Here is a 21,755-nt window from a genome sequence, read left to right on the forward strand (position 1 = left end):
TGCCATGCAAGGTGTACACGAAAACATCTTAACATTAATGGACAAAATATCAGCTTTCCACAAGAAGATCATTCTTTGGAAAAAGAGAGTAGAAGAAAATAATCTCAGTATGTTTCCATCTGTACATAATAATACCAATATTGTTTCCTTGATATCAGAACATTTAGCAATATTAGAAAACAACGTAAGAAAATATTTTCGTTCTCGACATGGACAAATATGGCTAGGTTAGGAATCCATTTATTTCAAAAAAATTATGTAATAATTCTGAATTTAATGTCTCAGAGGAAGAGGAGCTTATATTCTTGTCATCTGACCGCTCCTTGAAAATCAAACACGCTGAAACGAATCTTGATGAATTCTGGATATCGGTCCAACAAGAATATCCACTGATATCAAAAAAAGTTATAAAAATTTTACTATTTTTTTCAACTTCATATTTATGTGAACTTGGGTTTTCCACATTAACCAATATAAAATCTACAAAAAGGGAAAGACTGACAAATTTAGAGGAAGAAATAAGGGTGGCATTGTCTTGTATACGTCCCAACATAGAAGAAATATGTAAAAAACATCAGGCACAAGTTTCCCATTAAAGTTATTTAGGTATATTTTTTCCTGTCTCAAAATTGGCATTAATAATATGAGTAGAGATTTTGAATTATAACTGCTCAATTCTAATAAAATAACTGATGACAAGCTTATGTATTTCATATTAACTTAAGTAAGTGTTCCACTAAAAGAAATTGCTCACAAAAGTGTTCTGCATCCTAGAAAAGGTTGGGAACCACTGATTTACCCACTTGCTACAGTTTAGTAGCAGGTGTTTCAAACACATTTTTTTTTCCATACTTGATTGCTTCTTATTTTTTCTATGTTCATTGGAGAAAGTGCACAAAATTGCTGTGTTGAACTTATACAGGAACATGTGGCGAAGAGAATAGACATTATTCTTTAACACACACTATTTCTGTACAAAGTGGTGGAAATGCATTTTGGGATATTTGCCACTCTTCAGTCCTTTTTTGAAGAATTATAAATTCTGCTTAACAAAATACATTAAACTTAATGAAACTTAACATTTATTTATATTACATATGTGCAAAACCCAAAGAAAAATGAAGATTACCTGAAACAATATTTACTTGTGACTCCTGGATAAAAGGTGTAGAGCCAAAACAAAATTAAAAAAACCTTTCATGCATCAAAACATCAGCATACGTTAATGAACCAGAAACAAAGGGTTGTCTTAAATTATATCCCATTTTTAAGAAAGATACATAAGAAAGTGGCCAGTGCTAGTAATGTCGAAATAATATATCGACAAAACCCAACAATCTTCAAAATTCTAAGGAATGATTAAAAACCATATACAGTAAGACCCCGCTTAACGCGGGGGGATGCATTCCAAGATGACAGAGCACTAAGTGAAACAGCGTTAAATGGAGTCATCTTAACATGTAAATAAGGGGGATACATGAAACAGAACAGAGAATAAGAAAATTTATCAGTTTTTTTTTTTTTGTTTTATTTTGTAACATTTATTGTTAAATACTTTTTTATTACATTAATTATAGACTTATTTATTGCTAATATCGATATTTATTCATAAAACATTCATGAAAGTAAAAAAAAGAAGTTATGTTCTTCCTCATTTGACATCTTTTGTTTCTTTGTGAAGAAGTCATCTAACGTTGTTTGCCTTTTCCTGTTTCGTTCAGCTAGTAGTTGTCGATAGCAAGACATCGCATCCATGACACTTCGTCTTGCCTTTGAACTTCTATCAAAATTGAAATTATTTTGTATAAACTGATCCATTATTTCCATTATAGTGGCTAATCATCTGAGCACTTGCATTTTAATTTTCAGTGAAATGCTTTTTCTTGTCGCTTTACTTTCTTTTTCTTTGCAATCGCTCGTTGTAAAAACTAAAAAATGTCGTATTTATCACAATAAAATAAAATAATATGTTTATATCTTTATACACACAATAAAGTTGATGACCGATCATAAATCAACTGTGACGCAGCAAACATTAGTTTGGGGAATCCCAACACTGCATGCGATCTCAGGGAATTCCCATACTACCGCATAATACCGAAACAGCGTTAAGCAGGGTCTTACTGTAATCGTAATTCAACCACTGGGATTTACTCTATCCTGATAAACAACCAATGTTTCAAATCAAAACTGGTCTATGTAGGTGCCACTGAGCGTAATTTACGACGACGACTCAAGGAGCATAAGTATGCAATTGAAAAAAATCTCAATAATATGATACTGGCAGCTTACTTGCAACATCAAGACATACAAGTAAACTGGAAGCAAGCAGCCATCATCAGACTCACATCTAATATATGCACTATGAGATCTAGAAAAATTGGAAATTTTTATAAGGCTCAAAAAATCCAGGTACAGTACATCAACAATAGAGATGCGGACAACTTGTCTACCACATGGTGGTCCATTTATGAAATTTATTTTTTATTAAAGGATATTAATTCATTTATTTTTTACTTTTTATTTCATTTCTTTATTTACTTATTTTATTAATTTCAATTTTATTAATTTCATCTGCAGTTGCTGTTATTTATTTATTATTTTACATCCTTGTATTCAAATTCTTGTTCTTTTACAATTGTATTTACATTTTAAAAATTTTTGTGTTCACGTTTTTTATTTTTTCTGTTCTATTATAACTGAAGATGGTCAGTGAAACTGATCGAAAACATTCTTATTTTATTAAATCCATTGCTGGATTTAAAGATGCGAGTTTTTGTGACAAGAAAGAATTAAAACAAGGAAACTAAAAATGAATTAAGAATAAAAAAATTAAGTAAATTAAAATAAATGCTATTAAAATGGGGTAAAAGGAGTACCTGTGTAAAATTAAAGATAAAACTTGCTAACGTAGAAATATTATAAAAAAATACTAATCTGCGAAACAAAGAAAATCAACCAAAATGTTTACATCTCTTCCACTCCACAGTTTTATGTTACATTCACAGCACATGTAACATTCACATAATGTATGCCTGTTAAACAGAACAACAAAAAGCAGTGCAATGGGTAATGGAGGGGGAAAGAGGAAGGAAGGATAGCATAAATGGACTCATAATTTTGAAGTAATGGTTGCCAGATCTCACTGATAACTATGCCAGTATTTAGATTTATTCTATTATTTTCATTAATTTTGATGATATTTAAGTGTTCATAAAATTTCTTTTAATAACATTTTTTCTTTTTTTGAGAATTTTGATACTTTCTAGTGAGATTCCGCAACCCTCTTGGTTGCAGTGGATGGCAACTGCTGAGTAAGGGTAATTATATTTTATTACGCATGTATGCTCACTTATTCTAGTTCTTAAGTTTTTTACCTAACACAGTTTTATAAAGTCCAGTATAGTTTCCACTGTAATAGAGCAATAGTTCTTGTATTTATCTTCACTATTAGATTTACTATTACAGTTTGAACATTCATAAGTAGGGGAGCTCTTGTAAATAAATATATTTATTTGTGTGCGTGGGTGTGTACATGTACAATGGCATACTCAGGATTTAATCTTGAGGAGCCAAGTTGAATGAATAAACAAATAAAAAAGTTCTTAAAGCAAGTTTAATAAAATTCTCACCTTATGTGACTACTAATTCATAAGTAGTGTAGAAATAGAAGACATGGCATAATATAAATAAATAAATGAATTTTAATTAGGAAAAGACTATTTTGAAAATTTTCTAGTCTTTGTTTTCCTTTTTCTTTGGAGGCTGCCAGGGCCTCTTTGGCCTCCTCTGGGTATGCCATTGTATATGGAATGGATTATAAAGTAAGCATATATTTTATAATTCGTGTTTTTTTTTCACGTATACTTGAAAATGTCTGAATCATATCAAATAATATATGTTGTTTGGTTAGAACTATATGAAATAATTTAATACTAATTTAAGAAATTGTTAATTTGTAATATATATCTAAAACATTAATGAAATTACATCATGAAAATTAGAAAGAAAAGTAACAGTTTTGCTACTATAGCTTGATCTTACAATTAGATAACTTTTTCAATTTATTTTTCTGTTGTTACATCTATTGTATTTTCATGCATATACCTGCAGGTTATCTGTGTTTAAAAGATAGTTTGAAAGGGATGTAAGTTATGTGATGGGGTGGAACATATGCCAATTTTAAATTGTAATTGTGAACTTGCAGTTATGGAACAACAGCTTCTCTCACAGGTGGAAAGTATACTGTGGGGCAGATTATGTAAAAGTTTTATTTTCATTCTGGCAGTTTTCTACAGGATATGTACAGTACCATCATGGGTTACACAGAATCATGAGTTATATGCACAAAAACATGTTACTTAGTTTTGAAATCAAAAGATGATGGTAGTTATTGTATTTTTCGTTTTGAAATCTTATATTGAAATTTCTAATAATGATAAAATACATTACATTTACCTTAAAAATCTAGTTGTCACATGCCACCACATTTTTTCATAGAGTGGTGCATACTACTATTTTACCTCTCTGTACATTTTTTCCCACATCCTTTCCTAACCAGTTTTTTCTCTGGAAAAATTCTTTCCTAAGGCACTTGACACCCAGGGGAGGAATTTCAAGTCTGTCAGTTGAAAATTGCTGCTTTACAAAGAATGATGTCACATAAAATGTGAAGGTATTACAAATTCAAATTAAACTACTGAATTGAATATGCAATCATGGTATAAAGTAAAAGTTTCAAAAGTAGTATTATGGTAAATTGATAAAAAAAATCAAATAAGATAATTCAAGAATGGCAAGTAAAAATTTTAGTAATTTTTATAGTAGAAAATTGAGAGCATTTGTTTTCACACTAATGGAACATGTGAAAACAAAAAAACAACTTTTGTTACATTTAATTAATATGTTTTTTACCAAGATAGATCAGTATTGATAAATGAAAGTTGATGTAATTGCATAAATCAAATTAATAAAAAATATCAAAAAATTTAATTAAAATATTTTGTCACATTATTCGAAATGTTATATATTTATAGCTTATGTGTAATTGATATAATTTATTTATTAAATTTAAGTAATTACAAATATTAAATTTAATTTAACTAGATTAGAGCTCAAGAAGTTGGAAAAGAAGGAAATGATCATCTTTTGCTTTCTTTTCAAGCTAAAAAGCTTGATAATAAGGTCAGTGAATATTTTGTATAATTGGAATTTATAATGTATTCACTGTGAAATTATTAAAAAGTATTAAATAAATGAAAAATTAATTATAATTTTAAAATATTTTATTCAGGACTTCTTCGGTAAATCTGATCCGTTTTTAGAATTTAGAAAACAGGGAATTGATGGTTCTTGGAATGTAATACATCGGACAGAAGTAAGTTTTTAAAAGTAATGTTACTGTATACTGAAATGTCATGATGTATGAAAATAAACAGTGATTCGTGATTCAGTAATTCAGATTATTCTAAATTAATATATATATAAATGAGGATGTTTGTTTGTTCACTATGCACACCTAAGCAGTTCAACCAATTGCTATAAAACTTCGCATTACGTTAACATACTTCTAACTTAGATAATGGCATTAATATCACCCCAAAATATTGATTGGATTTCTATATATCAATTAATTTCTGTCTATGTTCAGTTTGCTGGATTTACATGTAGTGCCATCTATTGGCAAAAAATTTAACAAAATCATAAATATAATTTTAAAAATACGTGATACGATTCAAAAGTTTGGGGACTGCAGTAATCTATGACAACAAAAGCGTGTATTTGAAGTTACAGCGTATGAAATGGATTCTACCAAACCAACTACGTGCTCAGGTTAATTTCACCCATGTCATGTGATTAAACTGCGAGCGCTGCTGTTTTTTTTCCGGAGATAGTTAGCTTTGTTCTGCGATGTAATAAAAGTGGAGTTTCAAGAACAACCTCCAACATTAAATTTTGTCAGCGTTTAGGTAAAACACCTACTCAGACTTTAAAATTGCTAAGAAAGGTGTACGATGATTCTACCATGGTAAAGTCGAAATGTTGGAGGAGGTTCTTAAAACTCCACTATCGCAGAACAAAGGTAACTATCTCCGGAAAAAACAGCACTGCTCGTGGTTTAATCACATGACATGGGTGAAATTAACCCGAACACATAGAGGTGGTTTGGTAGAATCCATTTCATATGCTGTAACTTCAAATACATGCTTTTGTTGTCGTAGATTGCTGCAGTCCCTGAACTTTTGGATCGTACCACGCATATATATATATATTACATTCACTTAATTACTGCAACAGGTAGCATATAGTATTTGCCACTTGGACTTTTTCATTTCTGAACAGTACTTTCTTAATAAGTGCCCTAGTAGTCAAATGGATAAAACCACCGAACACCAGTAGTTAGTTTGCCATTTGTTTGGGCATGGCCCCATGTTAGCCACGTGCAGTTTTCTGGGTGTTCTTCTCGTTAGTAACACCTAAATAGAGACCAGCTTTCCACAAAAGTCTTTCTGGGATGCATTTCCCTCGGCAGATCACTCAAGTTCACGTTGCCATAACCAAATAAACTGAACTAATTCTAATTAGAGATCATTTATTGTGACATTGTCACAATGTTCTCAATTCTTTTAATGGTATCTTGCCCCTACACATCATACTTTTCCTGTTAGCACTAGAGTCGTGTCAGGTCATCAATTTAACTCTGTTCAGGGGAAACTTTTAAATTGAAATAACATGACTTCTGGTTTGTACCGGAAGTTCATATATAGTTAATCTGGACTTCTTGCCCTAAGCTTTCCAAATTTGGTCTCAATTTTCATGTATTTAACTCCTTTCTCAAGATTAAGGAAGGACAGACAGTCAGAGGGAGGACAGTGGTAATTTATAGGTCTACAGTTTTTTCAAATTGCAGTCTAATAATTTTTCTATAAATACAATATTTATGAGAGCATACTTTCCACGTAGTTTATACAATCTGTTGCAAAAATATAAACACTTTATTATCACATAAAAGCAATTCCAGCATTTTTACAAGATTTTTTTATTTAAACAATTTTTATATAGTCTTTTGGATGTTAAGGTTAGCAACTTCGATCACATGCAGGGCCATCACAATCTGTCTAACATGGATTATTTTTCAAATTTTAGTATAGACCAGTATTAATTAGTAGTCGTTGACCATCCTCTCTTCTGGAAGGAGGTTAATGACTACTTTTGGTCAAATTACTTTGACTCCCTTCCTCCTATTAGACCAAGCAGTATGGTAGCATTTGAATAGGAAAATTACGTAATACAAAGTTACCAGCAAGCAGAAAATATGTTTTAAGCAGTTTCTGAGGGTGCTGAGTTTAAATATTTGGTCCTTTTTTGTGAAATTTGATTGATTGGCAGATAACCGTTTGATACTTGACTGTGAATGGCACAATTTCTTAGAGTTAACATTAGGAAAAAAAAATACAGTGGAACCTCGGTATACATCTGCTTTAGAATACGTCCAATTCGGAATACGTCCTGTTTGGACGAAACAAATTTTGCTCGGTATACGACTTTTGTTCGGTATACGACTTAATTCAATTATATGCACCATCTATAAACAAGTAGCACTATCGGTGTACTAGACCAGACTAGACGTTCGCGGTGCCACGGTTTATAACTTTGTTAAATTTCTTCTGATTTTAATTTGTAAGTAAAATTCTATTATTTTTATTAATCATGAATTGCAAAAAGGCAAATGAAAAACAACAGAAAACTAAAAAAATGACTAGAATTACAATGGAACTGAAAAAAGAGATTGTTGAGAAATATGAAGATGTGTGTTCGAGATTTAACTGTTGCATACCGTATTCCGAGAACGACAATATCGACAATCGTGAAAAATAAAGACATTATTAAATCTGCTAACATTGTGAAAGGGGTTTAATCAATTTCTAAACAGATTATTAGTATTAAGGAGAGTTTGGTTTGATTTGATTTTGATTTAATGATTTAAATAATATAATACAATATACTGTAATAACTTTAAAAATCTATAATAAAATTTATTTTTTTATTAATGTGCTCAAACAATGTTTAAATTATTTTACAACCCCATTAATATATCATATCAAGAGGGTTTTTTTTACATGAGAACGGATTAATCATTTTACATTACTTCTTATGGGAAGCTTGGTTTGGTATACGTCCTATTTGGTATAAGTCCAAACATCAGGAACTGATTAAAGTCGTATACCGAGGTTCCACTGTATGATAACTTCAATTGAAAATATATTTTAAATTTTGTGTCCACTTGACCAATGAAATTGTGCCATTTCATACCATCTGAGTATCGTGATAAACATGACAATGTTAGGCTGAAATAACCAACTCTTCATGTGGTTTTCATTTTAATGTTTGTTATATTGTAATATTTGATTTATATATTTACGAAGGTTATCTTACGTAAGGGTTTATCACACCAAGTGACCAATCTAACGCATTTTAAAATTCTTTATTCCTCTACTGTATGCAATTTAAAGAATTTTTAAAATGCGTTAGATTAGTCACTCGGTGTGATAAACTCTTACATAAGATAACCTTTGTAATTATAAATCAAATACTATAATATAATCTAATAGAAGGGTTAGAAGTACGAAATAATCTAATAATCTTAATCTTTGCTGTTATTTTTTGCCCAGGCAATGCGTGGCTCATTTGCTAGTTTATTCTATTTATACAATTTTGTAAACTTTAATAACATTTTTAATATGATAAATTCTTAAGTGATTATATATTACAGGTTATAAAAAATAATTTAAATCCAGTTTGGAAGACTTTCCAAATTAATATGCAAACGCTTGGAGGAAATAATGCTGAAACAGCAATTTTAGTAAGTTGAATTCTTTTATTTTCAGTTTAAAAAGTTGTTGCAAAGTTGTTTAAATCTCTATAAATAAGTTTGTGTTATAACAAAATAGTGTTATGCATGTATTTTACATGAAAAAATCAAGCAGAAGATATGGTATTTTTTATTGAAATTGAGGGAAAACTTAAATTTAAATAATAAGAATTATTTTGTACTTATTTTGAAAAATTAGTAATTTTTGCCATCATTTTTTTTTTTACCAAATGTTATTTTACTTTAAATGAACAATATAAATTTATTAAAATAATCAAAACTTTCATCTGGAATATTTTCTTGCTGACAAAAAGCTATTTCTTACTGTTTTCAACATATCAAAATATGAATATTTGTTTCAACCGTATTTTGAGTACAGAATAGATAGTACTTTCAAAATTTCTTTGTGTAGAAATTAAACTTCCTTAAATAGGGACATTTTTAAATGTGAAAAAGATGTATTTCCAATATTCCACAGAAAAATTCATAACATAGAACAGAGATGAACACCTTTTTCTGGATATGGGCTGCAAGGAAACAAGGCTTCTGGAGGGTCACATACATTTTTTAGGAGTTGCAGGTTTTTCCCTGATAAGTATCAACATACCCTATAGCTGCCAGTACCGTGGGCACTAAAATAATACAGTCGACTCCACATAAGTCGACACCCCAAGGGGAAGTGGAAATGTGTCGAGTTATCCGATGTGTCGACTAAAGCGAAGTTGGGAAAAAAAACCACAAAACTACAATTAATAAAATACAGTAGTGCTTTATACAGTAATATAGACTTACAAAACATTGTGTTCTCCATTTACAATTATTCTGTAGATGATAAAACTGAAAAATTCGTTTAGTGTTGTTTGTTTCGAGCACTTAACTATCTCGACTTTCTTTTTCAACGAACATGAATGCCTTGAAAACATCATCTTCGTAATTGTCACTTGTTGGCAAGTAATGTCTAAGGATTCTTAATGCCTCTGGCATGAGAAAATGCAAAATTGGATTCTGGTATGACATTGATGTAGATTGTATATTTTCTTTTTGTTTATCTGTTATTATTTTATACATAAAAATACATAAAATGTTAAGGCATTTTTATTAATATGTATATATATTAATAATAATAATGTATTATTATATTATTAAATATATTAATTATATATTAATAAATAAATCGACTCCCCATCCTGAAAAAAATGAGTTTGCGTTACACGTGTGGAGTGAATTCATTTTTTCAGGAGGGGGTGTAGACTTATCGGAGTGTGGGATGGCAAAAGTATGTTGACTTATCCAGTGGTGTTGAGTTAAATGATGTCGAGTAAACCAGAGTTTTTTAACATCAATGCTTATGTAAGTCGGCTGGAACCACAGAAAACTGACTACTTAACCGAGAGTGTCGAGTTATCCGGGTGTCAACTTATCGCGGTTCGACTGTATATGCTAATGATTTGTAAACTAGTATTATATATAGTTTATTCTCATCTTTTTTTATTAGTCAAGTTAGTTTGAATGTTCATCACAAATGTCAGCTTTAATTAAGATTGTATAATGGCATGAGAGAAAACAGGAAAATAAAATTGCATTTCTTAAGCCCTGGATGCCTCAGATTGTTCGTGATTGATATAGAACATCTTAATATGAAAATCTGTAATTAATTCATTAACAATGTAAAAACAATTACTGTATCTGTATTATATTTTGTTTTAGATAAGCTGTTATGATTATGATGACGACGGAGGTCATGATTTAATAGGTGAATGTAATACAAATCTTGCACAGATTTTAGAAGCTCAACTTCAGCAGGTATAAACTGCTTTATTTATTACATTGTTCTTTTAATTAAAATGATAAAATTATTTTTTAAAATAGAACAATTAAATTAAAAATTAAAATAAACAACTGAAGTGCCTTTGACCGGTGTGCTTCTTTCTCGGTAAATCGCAAATGTTTTCGAACCTCATCGGGTTCTTCCTCAGGCGTAACGGAATCCTGTGTTTTAAAAATTTAAATACCCCATCAAAGTTGACTGTTGATTTAGAAATAACTGCATTCTGGAACGCTGTCGCGTGTAGTCAATGTTGTCATATTAGACTTGCGCGTTGAGAGTATAGTCCTACTTCAGGGATTTGTTAAGGAAGGCTTCCCTAGCTGATGATAAGTTGATTTCCTTTTTAAAACTGATACAGCGCGGTATTGCTGCGGGTGTTGAGTAGTATGTATACAGCTTCGAGCCATTTGAGGTGATCTTGTCGAAAGGTGGAGTGAATAATTCCGCACGGGTGAATAGAGGCTCTATCTCTGGGTCGGATGAATAGACTGCTAGAGCGGTATTTTGTCTATGATGTAATATGTTTGCTTTGTGTTCGTTAATCCTCGTTTGTATGTTGCATTTGGTGGATTCGATGTAGATGGTTTCGCTGTTATCTCTGTGGTCGGTAATGGGTACAGAGTATATTCCCGGAAGTCTGTTTCTATCTGGAGCGTCTTTTCCGTTCCTAAGCCACTTGAAAATAGTTGGGCATCTTCTAAAAGCTAAGCGGATATCTTTTTTCTTTGCTATTTGGTAGTATATGAACCTCCAAGCCAAGATGAAACGCTTCACCACCTCGAAACTAGCGAAACGTATAGGGTTCCTCAACATTGTTACACCAGCACTAGATACCCCCAGAATGTTTGCTTTCGCGAAAACTCATAAACCCGGAAAAGAGCTCAGACTGGTGGTGGACAAGACCAGAGCACCTACGTTCCTATTAGAAAAAGCTATGCACAAGTTGCTTATTCTCACCCCAAGGGTATCCGCACACCATTACCAACCCAGCGGATCTTGTCAATTTACTCAAACGGTTATCAACACTTCCTAAATTTATAACCGTTCTAGACTTCAAATCTTTATATCCTTCTATCAAACACCCACTGGTCGTTTGTGCAATAAGGGATACACTCATGCACATCACTCAAGACAGCCCGTTACAACCTAACATCCTAGAAATGGCACACCTGATCTGCTATAACTCGTTTTTTAAATTCAACGGAACTACTTACTAACAACAATGGGGTGTACCTATGGGAAACCCAGTCGCAGGGGATCTCTGCAAGCTTGTGGTCAGAAAACTAGAAACAGGAGTCATTTCTTCTCAACGCTCACATATCCTCCTTTACCAAAGGTATATCGACAATATCCTTATATTATGGAATGACATCCCAAATATCCGAGCCTTGGTTGACATTTTGGATTGACAGTCGAACTGGACCAAGCCCACCATACCCAAGCACACTTCTTGGACATTTACATCACTATAGAGGGATCTTCCATCAATACGCAAGTCTATCACAAACCATCTACCGAACCTCTATATATACCTGCATTCTCCTGCGATCCTCCGCAGTACAAGATGGCAGTCTTTAAGGAATTACTTAAAAGGGCACTCACCCATTCCTCCTCATAGTCTGCCTTGAACTCTGAAATGCGTTGCATCAAGAATATAGCTAAACAGCACGGATATCACAACATTGCATGCAAAAACAACTTTGAGGCACTACGACTTCTATCCACCCACACCTCTCCTTCCAATGGTTCCCCACCTAAATATGTACCAATCACCTACAATCCGGCACTGAAGTCCATATACTACCAAATAGAGAAGAAAAAAGATATCCACTTAGCTTTTAGAAGATGCCCAACTATTTTCGAGTGGCTTAGGAACGGAAAAGACACTCCAGATAGAAACAGACTTCCGGGAATATACTCTGTACCCATCGCCGACCACAGAGATAACAGCGAAACCATCTACATCGAATCCACCAAATGCAACATACAAACGAGGATTAACGAACACAAAGCAAACATATTACATCATAGACAAAATACCGCTCTAGCAGTCTATTCATCCGACCCAGAGATAGAGCCTCTATTCACCCGTGCGGAATTATTCACTCCACCTTTCGACAAGATCACCTCAAATGGCTCGAAGCTGTATACATATTACTCAACACCCACAGCAATACGCACTGTATCAGTTTTAAAAAGGAAATCAACTTATCATCAGCTTGGGAAGCCTTCCTTAACAAATCCCTGAAGTAGCACTATACTCTCAACATGCAAGTCTAATATGACAACATTGACTACACGCGACAGCATTTCAGTATGCAGTTTTTTCTAAATCAACGGTCAACTTTGATGGGATATTTAAATTTTTAGAACACAGGATTCCGTTACGCCTGAGGAAGAACCAGGGGACCAATTCTGAGTAGTATCGTTAAGCTAACGAATACGATAAAAACCAGTTTCTATCGGAACCACGTGATTTGTGTTTAATCAACTGTGAAAATGCTATTCTGAGCCGTACATTTCGTTTTCGGTGCCGATAGCCACGTGCGATAACTAAGCTTTTGTTATCGGTCACTCTCGAGCTGCCGTTAGGAACGTAACGAAAGTGAAAACAACATGGCATCTTTTCGTGTAAGAATGATTTTACTTCACGAGCGATTGGAGAGAGGGGACAGTAGTAACACCGATTAAATTTAATACTCTTTCTTCAACTTCAGTTAATTTTTGATTAACCGAAGGCCCACCTCCTGTTTGAAACGTTGATTTTTTTTTATTTGTGAGGCTTTACTTTTAATGTTTGCTTTCCAGTCACTCCATGTCTATGCAAATAATATTTACATTTAATAAGATGTATTGCATTTGGCATTTAATCATAATACTAATTCTAATTTGGTTATAAGGTTTATAGAAGTAGAACTTGTGGCAAAATTAAGTTTGTCATTTTATTCTTAATGAATGAATTAAAAAATACATTAATTACATGAAGTTATATAGAAATATACAAAGAAACTTAGACATTGTATAATTGTAAAATGTTAGCATTATGTAATAATAGAAATCTTTATTCTGTAGATTTTATCTAAGTTTAATGTCGGCTTTAATTCATTAGTTTTAGTATAAAAAAATATATTCTATATACGTAACTTAACAGTAAACTATACACTATACATAAATTATAATTTTTAAAAACAAATATTTTCTTAACGAATGGGCTGACAAAATACACCCAGTAATAGACCCAGACATTTTAAAACAAAACAAAACGATATCACTAGCGCTAGTACGCGACAATGCTAAAAGCACGTGCTTCGCTTAGAAAATAGCGGGTTGCAGTCACGTGACAAAATACAATGTTAACTAAACTGTGATTGGTTAAAGCGTAATAGCTATCGATAGCGTAGAACCCAGACGCATCTCGACCGACTACCCGTAGCGAAACCCACTTAACGTGGAGCACAGAATAGCGATTTGTCTAAGGTTCGTTAAGTGCTTTTCGCTAAGGCGACTTATCGAATGTCCCGTATATCGCTCTCGTTCAGTTATCGAAAGAGCTCAGAATAAGTCCCCTGACGAGGTTCGAAAACATTTGCGATTTACTGAGAGAAGAAGCACACCAGTCAAAGGCACTTCAGTTGTTTATTTTAATTTTTAATTTCGTTCTGGTGTTTATCCTTTATACTTTAGAACAATTAAATTTTAGTAAATTTATTTTTGTTCAGATTGAATGGCCTTGTATCAATAAGAAGAAAAAAGAAAGAAAAGGTTCTTCATATAAGAATTCAGGAATAATTTATCTATCATCATGCAAGGTTTAATTTTAATATTTTTGATTAAATTAAAAAATTTTATTATTTTAGTTATCTATTAGAGAAATATTTTATATCTTTAAGATATAAGATCTTTTAATGTTATCTTTATAAGGTTAAAAGTTGTTATAAGATAAAAAGAATCTAAAAAATTGTAGCAAATTTACAGAAATTTTCTGTAATTTGCTACAGGATTTTGAGAAAAAAGAAAAAGTGATTTTAATATAGTTATTTCTATAAAAAAATATTTACATATATAATTTATAATATTAATTAATTTATCAAGAAATGGTCCCTAATGTCTAAGTAAAATTACTTTATGTCAATTATTTAATAATTAAATACTATCTATTTAACCATAATCAGAATTGGGTTAATAGATGTTTATATTTGTATATATGTTACAGTAAAAACCCATTTTTAGTGAAAACGTGTTTTAACTAGTTGAAACTAGTTTTTACTGGATGTCATTGTTATAACCCGTTTTGTCTAGCTAGTCAAAAATGAATTTGAGTTAAAACTAGTTTTAACTAGACAAAACAGGTTTTAACAAAATGACTTAATAAAAACTGTTTCGACCAAGGTCATTCAGCTAACACATTCCTATAGTGTATGACGAATTTCGTATCGCTTTAACCCTTTTCCCCTGACATCTTGTTTACGTTTATTTTGCGATCCCTCCTAAGGCAATATAGGTCAGTCGGGCGATATTATTTTAAAAGTTCACCAAAAATCAAATTATTGTTATATCTATATGAAAAAATCACTTACATTTATTAATATCTTTAGTTTTAAATGCGATATTTTTCAATGCATTTTACTAGAAAAATTTATAAGAAAAAAAAAATATATATATCAGAACTGACGCATAAACTTGATAATTTGTAACATTTTGTGAAAATTAACATTGTCTAGTTACATAGTTGTTTGCTAGCACCGAGCCAGAAAGACGTAGAATATTGTTTTGTACAATTCGATATAACACTTACGCGTGTATGTTTATTCGTTGTGAAATTATCGCACATTATATCAAACATTTGTTTGAAATCAAAATTTTATACCGCTATCAACTAATATAATGAATTATTATACTTTATTTACTTTGTATCGAACGAGATTATATCCGTCGTTAATAAATTTTACAAAAATCGATATTTACCAAAGTAACGACGAATCGGTACCCTCGAAGTTTTGCTTAAAAAGCCAGAGTGCCGATCGATCGGTGCCTTCGGGGACAAAGGGTTAATTAATGTTAATAACGCAGATGTGTGACCAATATTTTCAATAAATATCGTATTAAATAATACAAATGTTTTAATCCCAATCATCACTTTATTTATTACCCCCAAACATATTTATGTAGCTAAAATTAGTTTTAACTAATGTTAAAAGTTAAAAAGTTAATGTTTAATTTTTATCTAAAATCAAAACATGTACAGCAGTAAATTCTAGTTTTAACTAGACAAAACGGGTTATAACAATGACATCCAGTAAAAACTAGTTTCAACTAGTTAAAATGCATTTTCACTAAAAACTGGTTTTTACTGTAACATATACAACAAATAGTAATTTTTAAAAATATATGTATATATTTTTTAAAATTACTATTTGTTGGTTTTAACTTAAAAACAAGCTTTAAAAAATCTAAAAATGTTGATTTCATTTTTTCCCTTATCCGCCTTTTATCAAAGACAAAGAACTTATACCAAGGATACTTGTTTTTCTGTTCTGAGTATCCTTGGTGTAAGTTCTATGTCTTTGATAAAAGGCAGATAAGGAAAAAAACAAAATGAACATTTTAGATATTTAGTTTTTTGTTTTTAAAGCTTGTTTTAAGCTAAAACCAACAAATAGTATTAAATCTGCCCCATTGTATTTTTTTATTGAATTACTATATTTACTGGATTATTAGCTATGGCTTCTAAACTTATAGGATGGGAGTTAAGTTTCATCACCCCATAGAAAATTAATCATTTGTTGTTTGTTTCAGATAAAAGAATATGAAAAATGACTGATTCAAGTAACTACACAATTGAAGAATGTATATTTGCTAGTTATTGGGTTTATTAAAGGGAGAGCAAGGGAAGAAGTACGTGCAGACTTCTAGCAGAGATTTGTACAACAGTCCTGCAAACGAACACTTTTCTGGTGGGAACATAAGATTTTTACAACAGTTAGTACAAAGGTTAATTGAAGTAGTAGACATGAAAAAATGCAGCAAAGTCAAGGAGTTGATGGTGAGATTGCCTGTGAAATCAATGTGGAAATGTTCTGAAGAACTAGGTATATCCCAAACAACAATGTGTAAGCTTATCCTTTGAGCTACCCATTGTGTTTATTTTGTAGGGCTGTTGTCCAAATTTCTGTTGGAAGTCTGCATGTACCTCTTCCATTGTCTTATGCTCTTCCCCTTTCATAAACCAAACAACTAGTGAGTACACATTTAATGGTATAGTTACTTGTATCAGCCATTATTGACATTTTATAAAATCTAAAACAAACAACAAATGGAACATATGATTAATTTTTTGTAAGATGTTAGAATATCTACACCGGAGAATAGTACAGTTTCACGTATCTAAAAGCCTTTTACCAGTGTACGTATCATCACTCTAAACCAATTAGTTACAAACATTTTTGAACCTTAACGGTTCTTCTTCAGGTAACGATCCCCTAATGGAATGCGCTTCAATTCAAAGTTGTGAAGAAATATGATCCGGAATATTGTCCCGTCCCAATGACGTCACTATGGACTTGCATGCTACGCTTGTCGTGTTCTAACTTATCATTTTATCTAGTAGGGCCTGCCATGCTGTCGATAGAGCTATTTTGTCCCTGTAGTTAATGCAATTACCTTCGTTAATAGCGTTAAGACATATGTAGATCGCCTCCAGCCATCTGAGGTGGTTAGTACAAATGACCTTTGCCTGGGTGAAAATGGGTTCAATGTCGGGGTCTGAAGAGTAAACAGCTAGAGCAGTGCTGTTTCTTCCATGGTTAATATCAGCTATGTGCTCTTTGATACGTGTTTCAAGGGGGCATTTGGTAGATCCTATGTATATCATGCTTCTGTTACACCTGTGATCCATAACGGAGATGGTGTAGACACCGGGAAGTTTATTTCGGTCCGCTGTATCTTTTTCGTTTTTTTAACAATTCAAAAATTGTAGTGAGTCTTCTAACAATAATACGGATATTCTTTTTCCTGGCGATCTCCTTGTACAAGGATTTGAGAACCGAATTATACATGATAGGGATGTTGTTACTCGGAGTAACGTAGGGAAGTATGTTACGGTCTGCTTCCTGATGTTGCATATTGTTGCGCAGCTTCTTAATAAGCCCGTGGTAACCATGTCGTTCAGCTATGGCTTCTATGTGTTTCATTTCAGACCAGAGTTCACTTTGGGAAGAGGAGTGCGTCGTATGTGCTTTCCTAATCAAGGCTTTGAACGCGGCCACTTTGTATTGTGGAGGGTCACAGATCCTGCTGGTATGTATAAACAATCATCACTCAGTTTGCGGTAAACTGCTGTTTGGATGGTGGTGCGATCAATCTTAATGCTGATGTCTAGGAAGTGAGCCTCTGTAGGGTGTGCCTGGTCTATTTCTATCGTTAAGCCATACGGATTGTTATTGATATCCTCCACTAGGTCAGACATGTTCGGTTCTTCTTTCCACAGGATCAGAATGTCATCAATATACTTCTTATATAATAGGATGTTAGGGAGATATTTCGGGATGAATTCCAACTCCAGCCTCCTCACTACTAATTCACACAGGTCCCCTGCGATGGGGCTGCCCATTGGGACCCCTCTTTGCTGTTCGTACGTTATTCCATTGAATTGGAAGAAGGAGTTGTAGCAAAGCAAATGCGCCATTTCGAGGAGGTGTTGGTGCAACGTGTTATCTTTTATGATGTTAAATAGGGTATCCCTGATCGTGCAAAATACAGGTGGGAGTTTAATCTATGGGTATGGTGCTTTAAAGTCTAAGACGGTGATGTACTTAGGCAGCGTAGGTAACTGTTTAATCTTGGAAATAACGTCCACTTGAGAGGTGAGGGAGTATGGGTATTCTTCCAGGAGAGATGACAGCATTCTGTGCGTGGCTTTCTCAAGTTTAATAGTAGGTGCCCTGGCTTTATCAACCACAGGTCTTAGCTCATACCCCTGCTTGTGGGTTTTTGTGAACACACAAGCAGGGGTATGAGCTAAGAACGAGTACAAGCACGAAACATTCTAGGAGTGTCTGGTGCCTCGGAAATGATGTATTTTAGTTCCAGCCGTTTCGCTAGTTTTGTACTGGCGAATCGTTTAACCCTTGAGTGTAAATTGGTGGTGACGTTGCTGTTAGCGATGCTGCATCTCGTACTGTTGATATGCTCTTCTAGTAATCTGTCATAGGTATTCCTCTTCATGAGTACCAGCAACTTGCTCTTGTTCACTCTTACTAGCGTGACTTTGTTCGATCGCATCCACCTACGTGTATGCTCCAGATTTGCCCTAAACTGTTTCTCGACTTGTAATACTTTGGATCTTTTCAGGGTATGTGTGGCTTTCCACCGGAAGTATTCTTTCACCCTGTCCGGACATCTGACTAACAGGGCCTCCAGGTCAGGGATGGTGTTAACGATATCTGTGTTCAGGGGAGGGACAAACTTGGGACCTAATCTCAACACAGCACTCACGAATGGGGGAACTTGGAGGTCATCTCACGTGACGAAGGAGAACGACGGAGGACGCCATTCCTTCAGTGCTTGCATCTTTAAGATCCAACTGAGTTTCCTTTGATACCTCTTCTTACAGGAGAGTGTGAGCTTTTCTTGCATGGGGACTAGTCTGGTGTTCTCCCTTTTAATTTTTTGTAATAGTGACAGGACTTTATGACCACCCTGTAGATGATTTTAAAGGAAAAAATATTTTAGATTGAATATTTGCATAAATGACAGCTAATCACATATCAGTTACTAAAACTAACAATAGATAACACTTTGCTTATCTTTTTTCCAAATTATTCTAATCATCTGTTCTAAACAATCTTAAATATTGAAACAATAATCAAGAAGCAAAACATTTATTAATCTTTAAAGTTTTTGGTAAGAAAAAAGGACAAAAATTGATACCTGTAGAAAAATAATAATTATTGTAAGTTATATACCATCTTACTCTTAAGTTATTTAATACAATATGATTTCTATTCAGTTGCTGTTAGAAAAATTATTATCCTTCCTAATAATCACTAAATGAAATGTTATATTTAGCAAAATAATAAATAAATGTACAGTATTTCTCTCTAGATATCTAAAGAGATAAATGAATTTGAAACATGAAATTTAAATATGTAACTGAAATGTTTAATGAAGCTTTAATACTTGTTAGGAGCAAGCATAAAATTGCTTGAGAGAACAAATCATACAAGAACACACAATGAAGGTTTTTTGTGTGTTCCTGTACAATTTATTCTCTGAAGCAATTTTATGCCTACTCCTAATAAGTATAACATTAAAAATTGATTGGTTATCTTGCTCTCTTGCTTCTTTAGCAATCAGTATAAATAGAAAGTGAAAACAAAGCTGGTAGTAATTAAAATATTTATTAATAAACCAATATTATTGCTTAGAAAGTACTTCAAGGATAAAAATGATAAATATTTGATGTGTAAATAAAAATATTTTTGAAAGACAGAAATGAAAAATGATAAATATTAGATGTAATCTAAAATTGAAAATGTAAATAATCAAAGTTTGGGATGAAAAAACTATATAGAAAGTATAAAATAATGGAGCAAATGAATTTACAAATGAATCACTTAGATAAAAAGAACACACAATACTATCTCAATATGATATATTAATAAAAATAATTTGTAAATTGGATAATAGGATTTAATATTATATTGTAATGAAACAAAAAAAAGAATTGGGATTATTTAAAAAACTAATTGTAGAAGAAAATGAGTACATCTTATTTTACTAGATTTTAATGTAATGGAAAATGTAGCATATTTAAGAATTGCTATCCATTTTCAGGAATAATACATTAAGAATACAAATTTTTTAAAAGACTAAATTTGAATAATAATTGTAAAGGCTAAATTTACACAATTCCAGAATTCTAAAGAGATATTTAATATTTTGCCATTAAAAATTCCTTTATACAATGCAACTATTTATTTTGATATGATTTTAAGTTTAATATTAAACTTATTTAATATTATGAACTAAGTTAAATAGGAAAAAATATATGAAATGATAATTTTATTAAAATTATGTTCTTTAATTTAGGTGATAAAGAATTACTCATTTCTAGATTATATATTTGGTGGAACTCAAATTAATTTCACAGTAAGTAACAATTTAAGTTAGTATTCATTGTTATACCATATTTTTGCAGAATGACCAGCATGCTGGTTTATCTGGGAGAGTCCATGAAATCAGATATTTCCATATGGTAAAAGCTGACATGCTGGTTTAAGTAAGGTTATACATCCCTCTCTAGTGGGCACATTAAAAAAAATGAATGAGTTTACGTCACATAAAAACAAATGAGTTTTTATTCTAAAACTGTGAAACTGTTGGCATTACATCAAAAACTATAACTATATGTTTAATTTTATTTTTTCATCTTTCTAATGATATAAAATACTCTTGGAATTTAGAAAGTGGTTTTTTTTTGTGTGTATTTTATTGTTCTTCTGTCCGTGCCCTCTCCTAAGGGAGGTTGGCGGCCAGCAAATACCACTGTTCTCTTTTGTGACTTTTATGAATTATTTCTTCCATATCCAGTCCCGTCCATTCCTTGAGGTCATCCATCCAGCCCCATTGAGGTTTGAGAATGGGATTGTTGTAATGGCTATGTGAAAATCGTGCTCTTCGATTTTTTGAGTTTTCGATTGGAAAAAGTATTTTTAACCCAGTTTTTTGAGTATAGTTAAACAGTACTAGTTAATGTGACACTGTGGACATTGATTTTGGCACCGAGGACCCACAATTTTTGGAACTTTAAGCATCCGAAACTTCGGGATCTTCGGACCGGTTTTCCGGACTCTAGCAGAAGGATTATCTGGAACTGAAGGTGTCGGAAGAAGCACTATAACACAGTGAGTAGTCCTACCAAATTTCGTTAGATTTGGTCCAGTCAAATTCTGGTTATTCAACGTTTTGTGTACGGTGCTCGATGGCCTGCATTAGGCCTCAGAAACACCATCTGAGGAAAACCGAAACATCACCGGGTAGCAGACCATAACAGCT

General features: G+C 32.4%; 1 protein-coding gene across 2 annotated transcripts in view; it reads left to right on the forward strand.

Moving 5' to 3' along the window:
* Positions 1–21,755, forward strand: part of LOC136990028 (copine-3-like) — a 64,486-nt gene that overhangs the window by 17,939 nt on the left and 24,792 nt on the right. The window contains exons 5-10 of one of the 2 annotated variants that reach the window (XM_067288358.1): positions 5,107–5,184; positions 5,294–5,377; positions 8,774–8,863; positions 10,580–10,675; positions 14,420–14,509; positions 20,790–20,849. In XM_067288358.1, the coding sequence (XP_067144459.1) occupies positions 5,107–5,184; positions 5,294–5,377; positions 8,774–8,863; positions 10,580–10,675; positions 14,420–14,509; positions 20,790–20,849 (498 nt within the window). The remainder of the gene's footprint in view (positions 1–5,106; positions 5,185–5,293; positions 5,378–8,773; positions 8,864–10,579; positions 10,676–14,419; positions 14,510–20,789; positions 20,850–21,755) is intronic. The other variant, XM_067288359.1, reaches the window with a different exon arrangement.

The sequence above is a fragment of the Centruroides vittatus genome, unplaced genomic scaffold, assembly GCF_030686945.1.
Source record: "Centruroides vittatus isolate TY-2023 unplaced genomic scaffold, ASM3068694v2 scaffold_861, whole genome shotgun sequence".
Lineage (NCBI taxonomy): Eukaryota > Metazoa > Arthropoda > Arachnida > Scorpiones > Buthidae > Centruroides > Centruroides vittatus.